The sequence below is a fragment of the Limulus polyphemus genome, unplaced genomic scaffold, assembly GCF_000517525.1.
Source record: "Limulus polyphemus unplaced genomic scaffold, Limulus_polyphemus-2.1.2 Scaffold638, whole genome shotgun sequence".
NCBI classification, from domain to species: Eukaryota; Metazoa; Arthropoda; class Merostomata; order Xiphosura; family Limulidae; genus Limulus; species Limulus polyphemus.
The window spans coordinates 222,413-242,474 of record NW_013666248.1 but is presented as its reverse complement, the minus strand read 5'-3'; the positions used below and the strand labels follow the sequence as shown (position 1 = coordinate 242,474).

Sequence of the window (20,062 nt, the reverse complement as noted above, 5' to 3'; positions counted from 1 at the left end):
CCAAGCCCAGTGGACATGAATAATTTCATTCTTGTGTACTTTCAATCTTTATATTGCCACTGGCATATTTCGGAAAAACAAAATTCATAAACCTCTCACGGTACATCTGCTGGTCAAAGTAAATACCAAGCCCTTTTCGTCCGGAACTCTGAATAGTTAAACTTCAAGCGCTCACTTAACTCGCGTTATAGAAGTTTCTTTTCCTGTTCATAATTTTATAAAGTGTATTACATAAGCTTCTGTGAATAAAGTAGTGTACTCTTATAACATCAAGTGCTCACATTGCTTGAGTTACACAAGCTTCTTATGTTAGTAATTTAGGGTACTCTACAACGTTGTTTATGCTTGAGATTTTTTTTCAGGGAACAAACTGTAATGAAAGTAGGGTACTTCAGTTCTGCTGTTGTTTAAAATTTCTATCAAATCATTAGGTGGAGTTATCAGTCAGGGTGTCTAAGGTCTTGGGGGGATCAAACTAAAACGTTTGGGAGCCCCTATTCTATAATCTCATATGCCCCCTTTTCGTTAAACAAGCTTCTTCGATCAATAATTTTATAAAGTGTAAAGTTCAAGTGTTAAATACCTTACGTTACATAAATTTCTTCTATTAATAATTTAGGGCTATACTCTATATCAAGTGTTCAATACCTTACGTTACATAAATTTCTTCTATTGATAATTTAGGGCTATACTCTACATCAAGTGTTCAATACCTTACGTTACATAAATTTCTTCTATTGGTAATTTAGGGCTATACTCTACATCAAGTGTTCAATACCTTACGTTACATAAATTTCTTCTATTAATAATTTAGGGCTATACTCTATATCAAGTGTTCAATACCTTACGTTACATAAATTTCTTCTATTAATAATTTAGGGCTATACTCTACATCAAGTGTTCAGTACCTTACGTTACATAAATTTCTTCTATTAATAATTTAGGGCTATACTCTATATCAAGTGCTCACATACCTCGAATTATTCAAACTTCTTCCATCATTACTTTTGTATAACATCAATACTTTAGTCACTTGTCTTTTAAACGAATTCCGCATTAGACGCTATTGGGACACTAACTAAATGATATTTGAAACTAATACCACCTTTAGATATTAACGATTTCCAATTGAGTGCTTTGAAAGTAAAACTATCGTGAATTGCCTCAAGCTCCTGCTACCTTGGTGTTACTAGATTTTTGGAAGGTTCGCAACTTGCACTATGAGAAAAATAGAAGTATACGTGGTGCAAATAATGTAGAGTAGTGTAATGCTCCGCAGTGTCAATTCACAATGTACTGTTTTATGTAGTGATGTAGAGTTGTGTAATTATCCGTACTGTAAATTCACAATGTACTGTTTTATGTAGCAGTGTAAAGTACCAGAAAACCTTGTAGTATGAAAAGTAATTCCAGAATTTTCTTACGTAAAAGGTTCGACTGTTATAGGTGATGAAAGGTAAGCTTACAGATCAGCGAGGAAGATCGTGTTAAAAAAAACATCTGAAATGTGCACTAATAGTAACATAGCTTAACGTGTACACAAGTAACTGTGTTATAGGAATCTACTAATGAAACGTAACACCGTCCTTTTGTGAGATAAAAATCAAATGAATACAACCTAGATAGTAATTCACTATAGACAAATTAAAACTACGATATCAAGACATGACTAAAAGTTCACTTCTGTGAGAACATATTTTTATAATAATGTAGGTTGAAATATAACAATAAGAGAGTAGATTCGGAGAAAAATAGCTGTAGAAAATATAACTTTCTGAAAATATCTATCCTATCGTCACTGATTGTTTGCCAAAACAAATATCAATCTTTTCCTGATCGTGATATAGATCAAGAATACTTGAATAAGCAAATATTTGTAAAATCTAAATCTGAAGTGTAAATTATGGCCAACCTTGCAAAATAAAATGTTATTTTTTTAAACGCATAACATAATTTTATTTATTTGATTAACTCTGTTACTTAATAATAACTCTCACACTTTAATGTAATTCGAAGGGTATTTTCAGTTCAGAAAGTTATTGAATAATTTGAACTTGCAAGGCTAGAAACCGAGTTTTCTCCCAGGACCAGAAACCTAGTATCAAAGTAATTATAGCGTTTTCTCACGTAAAGGATTCGACTGTTTTAGATGATGAAAGATGAGCTTTACACATCAGCAGGCAAGATCGAGTTGAAAAGCCAGCTGTTTTCGGTTGAAAAGTAAACAAATATAAGTGTTATATCAAAGCTTATTTCGCGCTTAAAAGTCGATGAGGAATGTTAGTAATGAATGTAAATGAGAGCGAAAGAACAATCACAAGAAGAGACATTGGACAATCATATATTATAACCTTCAACTTACAAGCTTTTATATCGTTCATTACTGCAGGGGTCTACGTGTATATCATGCATTTGTACATGAGAAGTTATACTATTTATAAATTCTCAATACTTTTGTTTTGGGATATTGATGCTTAGCTTACTACAAAGTAACATTCAACTTTTTAAAGTAATATGCAGATTTTAAAATCATGCACACTAATAAACTGAAAGAAATCGTCTTCGCCCAACAGAACAATCATATACTATTTTGGAAATCTCTTTACGCGCCAAAAGTTTGGCACTTTTCACATCTGCCCCAACATTTTTTGCAGGCAGAACTTGCAATGACCATACTTTCTCGTAAAACGCCCTCCAGTGGCACAGCGGTATGTCAACGGACTTACAACGCTAAAACCCGGGTTCGATACTCGTGGTGGGCAGAGCACAGATATCACATTGTGTTGCTTTGTGCTTAACTTCAAACAAACAAATAAACAAATTACAAACAAACTTTCTCGTAATGCCTACCTTTGATTTTACAACCAGTGTTAGATTTCATTGTTCTTTGTCGCCATCTTTTGTTATTTTGTTGAAATAGGTCAAGGATAATATCCAAAACAGAAGCATTTAAGCTGCGTACATCTAACGTGTTGTACAGAACAGCAATTGACCATATGTTGAGTAGCCACCTAGGAATCAGCATTCATTACACGTTTAGCACTTTGGTAATCTAGGACCATCACTGTTGTCACATGTATGTTATTTACTTACCATATTGAACCTGTTTTAATATACGATTTTAAAAATATGTAGCATTAATCGTATTAATCTTTCATGCTAAATTATTCAGAGCACAAATTAGTTCTGTTTATATATATATATATATATAATACCATGTGTTTTGTTTTTTGCTCATCTCTCACTTTATTGGCCAGTTTTAAACTTGTAAAGAAATTAACGCAAGTTACTTTGCATTCATTGATCTCTAACCCTAGAATCTTATTTAGTACACCCGTCTCTCTTGATTTTCTTATCTTCTCTGTCCTTTTTCTCTTGCTGTATAAACTCGAATGACATAAAAAAGCCCAGATTTTGATTCCATGTTTTCCAGGCTAGTATTGAAATATATTGTTAAAGGATATTTTCTTGAATTTAAATGTACCTGACTTTTTTTTATTAGTACTCAACACCACTACATATTTTCGAATTTTCCTTCTAAGGACTCTGGTTTGATATAATTGCAAGAGAGGTAAAGCCATTAGGAGCACATGATAGTTTATATGTACATAAGCATTAATAAACACTTATTAATGTACGTTCACGTGTGGATATGTACTGTGAGCTGAATACGCAGTCTTTAGTGTAGTAATTTATATAATTACCAAAACTTCATCACTTTTTTATGTATTCATATATATAACTACCGACACTTTAACTATCACTTATTTGTCTAGTCAAGTACATAACTACAAAAACATTAGCTATCACTTATTTATTTAGTCATACATATAGCTACAAAAACATTAACTATCACTTCTTTATATACTTATACATATATCTACTGAGACCTTAATTATAACTTCTATATGTAGACATACATATAACTACCAAAACTTTAACTGTCACTTATTTATGTAGTCATATATATAAATACTGAGATTTTAACCATCAGTTCTTTATGGTGACATAAATATAGCAACTGAGACTTTAACTATCACTTCTGTATGTAGAGATACATATAACCATCAAAACTTGAAGTGTCACTTCTTTATGTAGGCATACACGTAACTATTGAGACCTGAGCCATCACTTCTTTATGTAGACATGCATGTACTTACTAAGACCTTAATTATCGATTCTTTATTAGACATACATATAACTACTGAGGCCTTAATTATTGATTATTTATGTAGACATAGATATACGTATAACTACTGAGACCTTAATTATCGATTCTTTATTAGACATACATATAACTACTGAGGCCTTAATTATCGATTCTTTATTAGACATAGATAACTACTGAGACCTTAATTATCGATTCTTTATGTAGACATGCATGTACTTACTAAGACCTTAATTATCGATTCTTTATTAGACATACATATAACTACTGAGGCCTTAATTATTGATTATTTATGTAGACATAGATATACGTATAACTACTGAGACCTTAATTATCGATTCTTTATGTAGACATGCATGTAAGTTCGCAGACATATCGCTGTGCCACTGGGGGCTTCTTGGTGTAAGCATATCTATCAATACCGTTGTCTTAATTATCGTTCGTTTTTATGTACATATGCATAAATATCAAGGCCTTACTAGTTAGTAGTCCTTGATGTAGACATAAGTATAACGACAGAAGCCTCAACTAACGCTCGTTTGTGTATTTATATGAATATAATATCCATTTTATATAACCAAACCTAACTGAAGACTATCAACATTGATTCTTCTGCAATAATATCTTCGCTATTATTATTTTTTCCTCTTTACTTATTTCATATTAGAAGCTACGTGACGGATAACATGAATTCAGTGCATGCACTAAGCACTCACTCTGAGTTTCTCTCCCGGGTGAGTCAGCGCTAAGTTTGTGGACATACAACGATAAATCCGTGTATTATCACTTGGTAATCTCTAACGTAGTTCAGCATCGGTCTTGTGTAATATAATGTATCCTTACATCAACTACTGTTGTGAAGAAAATATATTAAAATTGCCTAAGAAATAGTTAAATATGCTGTAATATTTGAGAGACGCAAAACTTTCTGTTGAACAATCAATATCAGTTAACAACGAAAGAGCTCATTTCATATCGTCAAATGCTGCTCGTTGAACTTTATCACTATTGGTTAGAATATAAAACTTATGTAAGACAGCAAAAGAATTATTAGCGATGTCATTGAAAGGCAAGTAACAATGAATCTTCTAAAGAATGAAAAATGAATAAATATTCAGGTAGTCAATCAATGAAATCTGTGTTGATAGTTACTCAATATGTGAATAATGAATTAATCGGTCAATAAAATATGATTTTAATCCCGTTAGCAAGTTACCCAGTCATTTGAGAATCAATAAAATGAAAAATCCAGTGGTGTCATTTGCTATGGGGCGAAGAGAGCAGTCAACCCTCCAGACATTGCAGTATGTAATATAATCATATATAAGATGGTCGAAGTATTCTTCACAAAATAATACAATTAGTACATCTTTTCGAACATAATTTTTTTTCCGATCGAACACAGAAATTCAGTGGTTGCTATGCGATGTAATTGCACACACTCAGAGTCAGGTTTGTATCACTATTGCCTCTACACTTCAATAGACAATTGTTAGTATTTGTTTAGTTTTTAAAGTTGTATAAATGTCGACTGATCTGAATTTCTTGCTGTCTTTGTAGTGATTGATGGTTGCTTATATATTGACGAATCTGAATTCTTTGCTGTCTTTGTAGTGACTGATGGTTGCATATATATCGACTAATCTGAATTATTTGCTGTCTTTATAGTGACTGATGGTTGCATGTATGTCGACTGATCTGAATTCTCTGCTTTGTAGTGACTAATGGTTGCATATATGTTAACTGATCTGAATTCCCTGTTGTCTACTTAGTAACTAAAGGTTATATATATGTCAACTCATCTAAGTTCTCTGCTTTGAAGTGATTGGTGGTTGCATATATGTCGACTGATATGAATTCCCTGTCGTCTTTGTAGTGACTGATGGTTGCATACATGTTAACTGATCTGAATTCACTTCTGTCTTTGTAGTGACTGATGGTTACATATATTTCGACTGATCTGAATTACCTGCTGTCTGTGTAGTGACTGATGGTTGCATGTATGTTGACTGATCTGAATTCACTTCTGTCTTTGTAGTGACTGATGGTTACATATATTTCGACTGATCCGAATTCCCTGTTGTCTTTGTAGTGACTTATGGTTACATATATGTCGACTGATCTTAAATCCTTGCTGTGTTTGTAGTGATTGATGGTTGCATACATGTTGACTGATCTGAATTCACTTCTGTCTTTGTAGTGACTTATGGTTACATATATGTCGACTGATCTTAAATCCTTGCTGTCTTTGTAGTGATTGATGGTTGCATACATGTTGACTGATCTGAATTCACTTCTGTCTTTGTAGTGACTTATGGTTACATATATGTCGACTGATCTGAATTACCTGCTGTCTGTGTAGTGACTGATGGTTGCATGTATGTCAACTGATCTGAATTCTCTGCTTTGCAGTGACTAAAGGTTACATATATGTCGACTGATCTGAATTCACTGGTGTCTTTTTAGTGACTGATGGTTGCATGTATGTCAACTGATCTGAATTCTCTGCTTTGTAGTGACTAAAGGTTACATATATGTTTGACTGATCTTAAATCCTTGTTGTCTTTGTAGTGACTGATGGTTGCATACATGTTGACATGTTGACTGATCTGAATTCACTGCTGTCTTTGTAGTGACTGCTGGTTGTATAGAACTATGTAATATATTGAAGTTTGTTTGAATGATTAATATTCAACAACATTATTACAAGGGTTATGTCGAAAAGCTTTTATAGAAGCTACGAACTCAAAGATAAAACCATTTGACTTTAGGTTTAAAAACAAGTTACCAAGATTTTCAACACAGTAAAGACAAAATCTTGTATTATGCGACAGAATATCCTTATTATAAATAACATATCTCTATTACATGTGTCTTTATACTTTAGGTAATTGTTTTATATCATGCTATGAATAATATACTAAGAAACAATTGCGATAGTAATGGGCACAAAGAAGGATGGTTAAGGAAATTCATCAACCTTCTTTAATTGCAAGCATGAATGTTTAAATAACAATTGTAAATCAGGAGAAAACATTTGAATAACATTTAGAAACTTTGTATTTTACGGTAGACTTAGTGAGCTTCTATAAGTAATTTTGTCGTTATTCTAGAAATTCGCTTCTTTTTTGTGTAGCATAGTTCCTCTACGTCCGATCGATTGACCTTAACATTTACCTGCCTAGACTCGAAGCAGGTACTCAAGCTTGGACTGTCTGGTACTTAGTTCACCTTAAAACATGTATCGCACTTCCGGTACAAAACATTTGTATGCTGGAAATGATTCACATGGGAGAATTTTATTTGCGAGCTAAATGATTTTTCCGCTTTCTGAATTACAACTTGACAACAATATTCAGAAAGGAATCATAATGTAAGAAATAATAAATTGATCAGTAATCGATTATATCATCCATAAATTACAAAGAAGTCAACAGTCAACCATTCGATCACTCATAGCCAGATGTTAGTGTCATTCATCTATAATTTGAATCTCATAGATAAAACTTCTTATTGGCTTTGATGGTGGATTTTATAAGCGTGGTTACAATATAAGCAAACATATTTTTCGTTATTTTAAAAGTTTTATATTTCAAACAAGCTGCTAACTCCTTAAAATTAAGAGGAACTAGTAAGGTAGAAAACATTTCAAAATGTACGTAAGCTCAAGTCGAAAATAAATCAATAACCTTACTGCTCCATCTCAGCTTTGATTAACTGCTTGTTTCATTTACGGTCTATTGTAAAAGCTTTGGTTCCGTTATCTTTACTTATAATGCAGCTGACTTTATTTTAGTACATCATCAACAACATCAACAGCTCTATGTTTAATTCAACCAGTGTGTTTAGAGTTAGTTTTTCTTTACTTGTATATTAACTAGGATAATCATGGTTGAAAAATGATAATACAATAATCATCTAAAATTTTATTGATACTGTCTTCTTGTTGATTATAAACCAGTATTTGTGAAATAAACAATAAAACATGACAAGAAAAAGCGATTTTTTTCGGTTAAAATGAAACTATTGAAACTTTAAGAGTTTATAGATGATGGTTTCAGTGGTGTTATCTATATAGTCAAATTTTGTGTTTTTTCTTATCCAGTATTTTTATATATAAATCAACTTATGATTTTACTTTATTAGAATCCTTGTCTTAAAAACATTATTAAAATAACTCGAAATGATTTCCACATGGGGTCGTTAGTATTTGAGTAACATGAAATAGTAGTGCTTGAGAAGCCCGGTAGGAGCACACCTATGATATAACACTGTACTTGTTTAAAAAGCAAATTAACAAATACAGGGCGGCACTACCTTAGATATGGACCCAAATTTCGATAAAACAAATTCTGTGCAGTTGTCCAACTTAACATGTGTTTTTTGTGTGCAGTCTAACATGTTTTAGCTAATTATATCCTAAGTGGATAGATCTCTATATTCTTGGATGTCGTTAGCATGTCATAACAAACAAGGAAATAGTCTCTTACAGCGCGACACCCAAAAAATCAATGACTCAACACCACCATACGGCTTAGTTCACTAGGCGCGCTCTTAAGGATGTAAATATACACACACATACAAAATATTCATGTTAGCCCTAGTACGTTTGAGACTCCCTCCAGCAAAAGCATATTTTTATATAATGTTTTTATGCGACAACTATCCGTTAATATTGTTAAGATAAATAAATATTTTACAAAAAAATATTTCTTATCTTCATATTTTTTCTAATGTAAGTACATTTTGATTTTCAAAAGACTCTCAACTTGGAGATTCAAAAACTACTGTTTAATATATACATATCCACACATTTATATATATTGATAAAGATATACAAAAGTAGTGCTGATAAAGATATACAAAAGTAGTGCTGATAAAGATATACAAAAGTAGTGCTGATAAAGATATACAAAAGTAGTGCTGATAAAGATACTGATCTTAGTTTGTGAACAATTCGGTACATGTTATTTGCTGGTGCATTATTTAAAACATATAAACTACAATAATCAGTGTTATGGAATGTATATGATTTAAGTTCTTGCAGAATAATTAACAATTCTTACAACAAAGCCATCAATTTCATTGCCCTTAGAAAAGGAATGCCAGTGACAATGTCAAAAAAGTACAGATAAAAATAACAGGCATTAAATTTGGCAGTGAAATTAGTTGGAACAAACATGGAGATGACAAAGCGAGTAACAGTAACGAATACAAACTTCAATACTACCAAAACTCGTAGCACTAATGACTATACATTTCAATACTAATTCTAACTATGTAGTTATCTTTTTTCGTACTGTTTATCTTCAACTAGAACTTTGGGTTTAGCAAATCAAGTTCAACTAATCTATATATCCAATCATAAATAAAATAATCTATTGGAGTTTCAAACTAAGTGATCTTTATAAGAAATTGTTGCAATTATATAATCAATCGAATTTATTTGGATCAGTATTACTGTTCCTTCTAGACCAATATAACAGAAATGGTTGAGTAATTTTTAAATATGGCAATTTTGGTATAATTCTAGATGATTTACATTCTAACTAAACTTAAAACTGTTTGTAATAAAGCACAAAGCTACACAATGGGCTATCTGTGCTCTGCCCACCACGGGTAGCGAAACCCGGATTCTAGCGATGTAAATCCGCAGACATACCGCTGTGCCACTGGGGGGGGGGGGTAAACTTAAAATACCACAGAAGCTACAATAATCGCGGAAAAACGACTGCTAATGGGTTATTTTTCATCAATTTCCAAAGAGGAAGTTACAAAAGTTAGTTTCTGAACGACTCGGTACATATTGTTTGCTGGTGTAATATGTAATACATATAAATTATATTAATTTTCCGTCGCTTACCGATCAGTAGAGTAAATATGTTGTATACTGAATATAGAATCAAATTATTTTCGTAGGCATATTAGTCATAAAAGTTGAGGGAGCGATAAGAGGTGAGGTTTACGTGAGAGGAAATTTATTAGAAGACCACTTCCCTAATCCTAATCTTACGCTTTGATATGTTATTAGCCAAGTGTAACTAAACTTCCAAAATTAGACACTGTTTTAGTAAAATAGCATGAATGGATGGAGTTTTAACAAAATTATATAACCGGTACTACATACAAAATTCTTGATTAATTAAGTTTAGAAGGTCATGGGTCAAAGGTCAAGGTCAAAGTGGGGAATAGATGTTTTGTAAACACAATTTGCCCTTGCTTCTTTTGGTGGTTTTGTGATAATGGTATTATTAAAAAAGGTTATTTGCCTAAAAATGTAATGTACATATTCTCGCAGACAAAACTTTCAACTTTTTAAACTAAAGTTCTTTTACAGAAATATGAAAAAAAAAACAGTGCCAATAAAAATGTTTATTCAAAACCTTGACTTATTTGTTTTTCAAGGCATTTTTATACACGGTATTGATAAATTTACTGGATCAAATTCAGTAGTTTAAATCTATCTCACTTATTTGTGCTTTTCTCAAGTTCAAGTTTTATTACAACGAATTCAAAAATCATTTACAAGAAAAAAAGCAGTAAAATATTAGAAACGTTTCATTTGAAATGCTAGACAATCGTAATAATGTAACAAAATCCCTACAGAGTCTCTTGAAAGGAAAAACATACCTGTAGTCACACAAATAAAATCATTCTATCCTAGTGGGCTTTAGTCATTAGCTTAGCAGTTAGTGTGGGATTTGTAGTGTAGAATATTATTAATGTAATGTAATTTTACTTGTATCAAAAATTAGCTTACTTCTTCATACTAACAGTAATCTATTAGAAAATTATCTCGGTTTTGCCTTCTTTTCTTTTGTTAAGTTTAATGACCTGCCCTTAATCTTTTCTGTTTATTTCGATATAATGATATTAGATTTGTAATTATTATATGCGGAACTGATTATAAAAAAAAAAATATCAATGATAGTTTTTGTCGAAAAGCTGAATTACACCTAAATTCAGGGTTAGACTCCTACAGAAAGAGTGAATGGACTGTATAGGGTTAAAAACGTGAAGCTAAAATATTGAAATTAAAACCAACCAAATTTACTATTCAAGTGAAACAATAGTATAAGTAGGAGTACAAAAATGGCGTTCACCCAGATCAGTTAGCAGAAGGAGTCCAACCTTGCGTTCACCCTCATGTATAACGTTGCCTAAATCTTATTCACGTTAGGAACGTGTGTGATATCGATGACGATATAAAAGTAACTTTGTGACTTTGTATTTAACAAAATGCTTGAAATTCAATTGGAAATAATAGCTGGGAATAAAAATAATTAGGCGGATGAACTCAAAGTGAATGAGAGTGTAAGTAACTGCATAATGGAAGGGTTACAACTGTAATTTGTTTGTATACACCTTAATGTTCCCTGAAAAACGAAATGTAAAAATAAAATATTGAGTTACTTTTTGGCCACCTAACATATACTGAGAACATCGACTTACATTTGAACTGTGCTGGAATTACACTTACAACAATAACGTCAAATTTATCCCATGGTTTTCTTCGCCCCTTCAACAATTTATGACTGGGCCACTTGTCTATATGTCTGTTTGAATCGTAAGAATCTTTACAAGAACCTTAAGTGTTACTGATTTTCATTCGCAAAATTACTGTATTACTTTCATGATAAAGAATTGTTTTGTTGTTGTTGTTACATTGACAAAGGGGCTTATTTGCTCCAGATCACTAATATGAAATACACGCACTCTATTGCGAGGTTCAAAGGCCCACACAGGATTCACAGAGCTCCCAATATATATCAACCATGCTCCTTCATTATTTACAATTACTTCTATAGCAACCCCAAGAAAGGGGGCCTGTACCCAAACAAAAACGTCATTTTAACACCCACCTGTGGTGCTTGAGTACATTTGCCAAGTTTGGTCTTGTTAACTTCTGAGTGGGAATATGAAAACAGTTTCAAATATGGCACCCTCGGGATCCCGATGGGGGCCAAGAACACAGATCCAATACCATGTTCAGGTTCAACGGCCCTGAAAACCTACTTATAGATCTCCATCATGGCCACATGACCTTCTGGGCGCTTTATATCACCTTGATAGGGAGGGGGGGCTTGCCAAGAATGATCATTCTAGTACGAAAACAGTAGGAGTAGTTCGCGAATAAGTAAATTCGCAAATAAATTCAAACACAACGTGAATTAATTTACAATGTTTAATTAAGCACATATTTCATTGTTGATACAGTTAGTACGGTAATATCTAAAATGTAAAATATATTTCAATAGAAATTAATGGCCAAATTAAAAGAAAACGTTTTCCTCAGTTACCACTTACTGAATCACTTCTTCCATCTCATAGATTTCATATTATATCTAATTTGGCAGAAAGTGGCCACGGAGTTTCAAACGAATTAATCATGTCAGTTTGCGTTTCAGGCAGAAAACTACGACAATGTCTGTCTAAGCCATATAAACAAAAATATGTTTCAAGTGTATTATGAAACCTGTGAATAGTTTGACATTGGTGAAACAAACACTTATGTGAAAATAGCTGGAATCGGCAAAACGATGTCTCTTGAGAAGAAAATAACTAATTGTTTATAAATAAGTTAGTAGAATATGGTGTAACTTCACTACAAGAAAATGACAGATTTTCAAAGTTTATGTCTTTCTATAATATAAAATAAATCTGCGTATGTTTTACTTTTGATAAAATGTCTTTTCGATTATTGGTCAAGAGAGGAAATTTCTTTAGTCTACAAGTTCACAATACTCTTTTTCTTATGTTTATTTACCAACAAAGCGTATGCATTTTTGTGCCTACTAATTCTAACCTGTAAATAGAGAAAGAAAAGTTTCCTGACACTGTTTTAGGCTTGATCTTAACAGGCCATTCGACCAACTAGGAAAATGTTTAAATGAGTTTGGTGTCACTTATTAGTTAAATGCGAGGGTTTTTAACCCATGTAATGGTTTATATTTGCTTCTTATTTAAAATCATCAGATTAGAAACAAAACATTTCTTACCCTTTGTAAGAGACTCACTAGAGGAATGACTAAATAGAGAGATGGAATGCTGGTCAAATTGAGGTTTGAATTTGTAGAAGAAAGAGATGCACTTCTTATTTGTTGTATTTAGTCTTTATTTCTCTCATATTGTTTATATTATAATAATTAAAGGAAATTAAAGAAGATACTTTAAAATGAAGAATGTAACTTCATATCTTCAAACGTCTTGTTTGTGATGTTCCTACCCCACTTGCCACACGCTTCACTCCATCGCCAAATCCATCCAATTCTAAAATCTAGTTTATTGCCACAAGGGGTTTGGGATTACTGTATTGTATTAAAAACTTCAACTTATATCATTCTTAGAAAGTGAAAATATTCCAACAACGATAACCTTAATGGTATGAATGTTAAGATCATGAATTGTGTCTACAATGTCAAACTGAATTATAATTATGGAAAAAATCAAAGGATGATGCACAAATTTCTGTATAAAAAGATAAAACCCGAGTATTATTTATATTGAGAACCCAAGCTTTACTTAAAAGGAGATTTTAGTTTTTAAGTCAACATGCGTAGTCTTATGTAACGTAAATCTAACGCTAAAACTGATAAATATTAAATTGCAAAAGTGAACATTTTTGTATTGATTAGAAAAAAAGTGGGTGAAATTGAACCTGTGTCCACGCACACACACACACAATTCCACGTATCTATGGAAACTACAGTTTATAGTGATTCCAAATGCGTCTTAGCTGGTATTATCACACTGTTTGTTGTTTATAACTGAAATTGTAATTTTAGGCCTACCAAATGACGGAAGTGAACAATAAGTTAATTTGTTTATATTTTAGATCGGACGCGAGATGAATCCTCTCAGAAACGTAACCCAGTTTATCATTTAGACAGGATCATAAGTCACATGTTTTCCTTGTAGGGTTCTCAATATGTTGCTAGACGTTCTGTGGTGAGATCGATACTCTAATGATGAAATTGTTATATCATCTGAAATGTAACATGACACATATTATTCTAAACTTACTTTACGCTTTACGTCATCATACTAGCGTAATGACACATTTACGGTGAAATATTTACCACCAACTGTAAACCTATGTCTTGAGTGTAACCTTACACCACAATGATGTAGGCATTCTTTTCACACTGTAAATTTCCATAATGATAAAACCTTGGCTAACATACTGTAAACTTACGTTATAAAGTAACTTTACACCATCACATTGATGCAGCCATTCACCCACAGTGGAAAATTCTATAATGATAAAACCATGACCATCAAGATACCCTCACATTAGTATACGTATACATTCACATTCTAAACATGTATAGTGCTGAAACCTTGATCACCACATAGTAAACCTACACTATGGAAATTTAAAAAAAAAAATTCTTCTAATATTACATGTGATTATTTTGATTTACTATTTTTGTAAAGCGAAATGTTGCTAATGCAATCTTTCATAGTTAACTCACTATAGAAAGACCAAAGTTAAATATACCAGTAATTCTCCGCATATACTGCAACTGTATAATTCCCAGTTAATTTACAATACGCAGTTCTATGCATTAACACGAGTTCAATCAAATTTCAGTTAAGCGTAATATTAGTTCCTTCGGGATATGCTCTGATCACTTTTCATTACATGATAAATGTTAACTCACAGATTGGATTAACGTACTGAAATTTTGCATCTTCGTTATTTTCCAATGGATACGTTTGCATAATTACTTATAAAACCAAAAGATATATTTACAAACAAGTGCTTTCGAAATATGCTTGATATATAACAGAAAACTTATTGTAAGGTTTCGAACTCATGTACATATATTATCTCCTTTGATACTAAGAATTACACAGCACAACGGTCTACGTTAACGTTTTGTTTCTAGGTATAGGAACACAGTAAACAAGTGCTTTCGAAATATGCTTGATATATAACAGAAAACTTATTGTAAGGTTTCGAACTCATGTACATATATTATCTCCTTTGATACTAAGAATTACACAGCACAACGGTCTACGTTAACGTTTTGTTTCTAGGTACAGGAACACAGTAAACACGTGTCTGGAATGAACACAAATAACCGAATGAAAATGTCTAAACAAAGGATATTCAAATCCTTAAAATGGCCTGCAGAATGTTAACAAAAATCGATCATAGGTCTTCAATAGCTCTCAAAATGGTTTAGAGACGAGTTTACTTGATGAAGATTCAGTATGTTTAGATACGTTCTAAACAAATGATCTTTAACCCATTGGCTGTTTGTTTCTGATCTCATAACAAATTATCTTAACCCATTGGGTATTAGCTTCTAACACTTAACAAATGGCCTTAACCCATTAGTTAGCTAGTTTCTGATCATGCGAGGTGTAGGATAAACACAAGCAAGACGTTAAAAGCGTTTGTATTACTGAAACTGTCATTGCAACAAACTTAAAATAGAGGTACAACTGAATGGTTTCTTAACTTTTCTTCTCTAAACAAAATTAACGGTAGTTGATCTTGAGCAGTTATATAATGCAAGATTGGTTAGTAAAACATTAAAGCATAACAATAACTACTCAAAGCACTTGTTGACTCAATTAGCAAATGTCTTCGAAACGAAGAGATTCTTTCTAGTTAAAAGTGGTGTACAGATTGATATGAAACAGGTAACGTTCAGAACTTATTTCATAACCATAAAAGAAATAATATAAAAAGATAAATATGCCTACAAATACGCAAACTTAAAGTATGAAGTACACGAAAACTAACACTATTTATGTAGAACCTGGGCGGTTTCTTCTAGCATCTATCTCACACCATGGCTTAGTTAGTTTTCTATACTGCTTGATAAGGAAACCTGAACCAAACTCACGATATTTAGAAAAGCATTTTTCACGCATTCAAGTAAATAATGAAAATAAATTTTCGTTCTTAGTGTTCATTAAGATTTTATGCGTGCTTTACTTTTTATGAATTTTTCATTACTGTTCCAACAATCACATATTTGTCATTAAAAAATTCGATACGAACAACTGACCATTTGTAATTAAAACTCCGTCATTAGTCAAGCACAAAACAAGCACAAGTACAAGTCTTAACTGTGTTTCTCCATTTTATACTATTCTAATCATTCTAATTTTACATGCACTCCTGCTACCTACATCATTTTTGTATTTAAAGCTCCAATATTTTACCAGATAGGGACCTAGACGATGTATTATGTCAACTTTTGTATTTAAAGCTCCAATGTTTTACCAGATACGGACCTAGACGATGTATTATGTCAACTTTTGTATTTAAAGCTCCAATGTTTTACCAGAAACGGACCTAGACGATGTATTATGTCAACTTTTGTATTTAAAGCTCCAATGTTTTACCAGATAGGGAAGTAGACGATGTATTATGTCAACTTTTGTATTTAAAGCTCCTATGTTTTACCAGATAGGGACCTAGACGATGTATTATGTCAACTTTTGTATTTAAAGCTCCAATGTTTTACCAGATAGGGAAGTAGATGATGACTTATTATGTCAATTTCCGCAGTTCTTATTTCATACAGTTGTAAGATTGCTGCCGAGAATGAAACAGAGATAAAGCTTCCGCTGCATATAAACCCGTGCGATTTCATATTATTAGGTTTGATTTTTAGTATTCAGTGAAACTTTAAGTTTCGTTTCTATTCAAATACGCTTCATGTCGCCCTTAAATTACTACGACTTTCTTATGAGTTTAAAACATCACCTAGAGATGACAGTACAAGGTCGCGTGGAGTGTAATAATATTCAGTTTATATGTAAGTTGTGGTAAAACTCTAGATAGTTAAATATACGTTTACAAATTTCTATAAAAGTATATTCAACCGTCCAACATAATTATATATAAACCAGATACTTACATAGTTAATAGTTAATTGTTGTTGTAGTCAACCAAAAATTACAGAAATTTGTATCACCATTTAACCTAAAGTATAATACGGTGTACGTTTCTATACAAATAAAGGCGTTTAATGGTGTTCCTTTATTTTATAAGAGTAGCTTTACGAAAAAAGACAGCCTTGAATATAGTTATTAATGCCAGACAAGTAATTAATTAATTAATTCGAAAGATGGAAACTAATGTTACCTTAAAATTTCCTTTTAGAGTTTTGCTAACACTTTCAAACAAACTAAACAAACAAAATACATTTAAACTTAATTCTAAAGCTTAAAAAATATTTGTCTTATTAATATTTATAAGTATAAATCTTAAAAAGTTGGATCAATGTAAACTTATAACTTGTTTCAGCTATTCAAATATCTAAAACATATTTTATTAAATCAAAATCTAAACATAAACTTTAATTGTTCGACGTACCCTCATCACGACCTCCTTCCAGACCGTCGTACTGCCGTCTTTAGGGTGACTTTTTGGTGACATCATTATTTCTTTCTTCCTTAAAACTCGCGAGTTAACACCGAACAATGTTTGCGAATTAGTTAATGAACAAAACACTTTTAGACATTTTGAAGTAACTAAACTCTATTAAAATTAGCCATATTTAACTGTTTGCTATTAGAAATTTTCAAGAAATCAGTGTAAATATATACTGTTCAAGCACTAGATTAGAAGAGATTTGTTTTAAAAACCCCTTGGCAATCACCAAAATAAGATGAAGAATCTCTTCCCTTAGAAAGTTGAAGTACTAGATTAATATTTTTTCCGAGTCATTAGTCATGAAGAATTTGCAGATTTTAAAACCTACAAACTTTGAAACTATTCAAAGCATGTCTTGGAAATCTTTCGGAAAGCCGCTGTTTTCCGGGAGGTTTATTATTGTCTCTCCACATCTCATGGCACGAAGATTACGTCTGTCCAGGCGTAAGCCTAACTAGCCACCAAAAGCAACAGTGGGGCGTGCCCTTTATCTGTAACAAAATGGCAGCGGTGACCCTCTCCTCTTGTTAGATGTGCTAGGGCTGCGTAGAGAATATTCACGTGGGGGAAAAACCTGACGAGAGGAAGACAAGGTTAACACCAAAGCAGTGAAGCTAAGCAAACTCCGGTAAGGGAAGTAGCGTATGTGTTTCAGTGAAAAGAGCAGGAGAGAAGTGAGCAATCGTCAGGGTGGATAAGAAGTAGACTACTATACGTCTACACTGTTAGAAGCACCGTGGACACTGGCAGCTTCGCGGGTGTTAAGGTTTGGAGGTAGCCGTTTGTTCTACGATCTAACAGCCGACGTGGATTTGATTAATTTTTCTAAAATTTAATTACTAATCAGAATATAATGCTTCGAAGGTCCATAAGAAATGTAATTTTATTTAATTCCATTGACTTTAACATTTTAGTAACTGGGAATTCTGTGAAGGCTGTCTGCGGGTTGTACATTAAATCTCATTCGTGTACATGTCTAGCTGTTTGTACACTGCAGATTTAAAGCTACTTCATAAACTTTTGTATGAATTAAATTAACAACATTTATATTAGAAGTTTCTTAAAATTTAGACTGTGAATTAAATATTTACAAGTTCAAAATCAAAGCGACTGTTTTTGAAATTGTATTTTGTTTGAATACTAACAAAGTTTTTATTTTTATTTTTACTTTACACTTATGTATTACAAACAAAGTTTATTTACAGGGGCTTAGGACTCTTACTTCTCTTCCAATACTACATACTGGGTGTTACCTACATCGATATGATACAAGATACTGGGTGTTACCTACATCGATATGATACTACATACTGGACGTTACCTACATCGATATGATACTACATACAGGGTGCTACCTACATCGATATGATACTACATACTTGGTGTTACCTACATCGATATGATACTACATACTGGGTGTTACCTACATCGATGTGATACTACATACTGGGTGTTACCTACATCGATGTGATACAAGATACTGGGTGTTACCTACATCGATATGATACTACATACCGGGTGTTACCTACATCGATATAATACTATATACTGAATGTTACCAACATCGATATGATACTACATACTGAGTGTTACCTACATCGATATGATACTACATACCGGGTGTTACCTACATCGATATGATACTACATACTGAATGTTACCTACATCGATATGATACTACATACAGGGTGTTACCTACATCGATATGATACTACATACTGAATGTTACCTACATCGATATGATACTACATACTGAATGTTACCTACATCGATATGATACTACATACCGGGTGTTACCTACATCGATATGATACTACATACTGGGTGTTACCTACATCGATATGATACAAGATACTGGGTGTTACCTACATCGATATGATACTACATACTGGGTGTTACCTACATCGATATATACTACATACTGGGTGTTACCTACATCGATATGATACTACATACTGAATGTTACCTACATCGATATGATACTACATACTGAGTGTTACCTACATCGATATGACACTACATACTGGGTGTTACCTACATCGATATGATACTACACACTGAATGTTACCTACATCGATATGATACTACATACTGAGTGTTACCTACAGCGATATGATACTACATACAGGGTGTTACCTACATCGATATGATACTACATACTGGGTGTTACCTACATCGATATGATACTATATACTGAATGTTACCTACATCGATATGATACAAGATACTGGGTGTTACCTACAGCGATATGACACTACATACTGGGTGTTACCTACATCGATATGATACTACATACTGGGTGTTGATTACATCGATATGATACTACATACTAGGTGTTACCTACAGCGATATGATACTACATACAGGGTGCTAACTACATCGATATGATACTACATACTGGGTGTTACCTACATTGATATGATACTACATACTGGGTGTTACCTACATTGATATGATACTACATACTGGGTGTTACCTACATCGATATGATA

At 32.6% G+C, this 20,062-nt stretch overlaps 1 protein-coding gene across 2 annotated transcripts in view; it reads right to left on the bottom strand.

The window, feature by feature from the left end:
- Window positions 1-20,062, bottom strand: part of LOC106459619 (synaptotagmin-1-like) — a 152,962-nt gene that overhangs the window by 37,299 nt on the left and 95,601 nt on the right. Inside the window, exon 1 of one of the 2 annotated variants that reach the window (XM_022386147.1) lies at window positions 17,511-18,402. The exons of the other annotated variant lie outside the window; for it this stretch is intronic. Coding sequence (XP_022241855.1) covers window positions 17,511-17,576 — 66 coding nt within the window. The 5' untranslated portion in view covers window positions 17,577-18,402. Of the gene's footprint in view, window positions 1-17,510; window positions 18,403-20,062 lie in introns of those variants that run through there. 2 annotated transcript variants of the gene reach the window in all.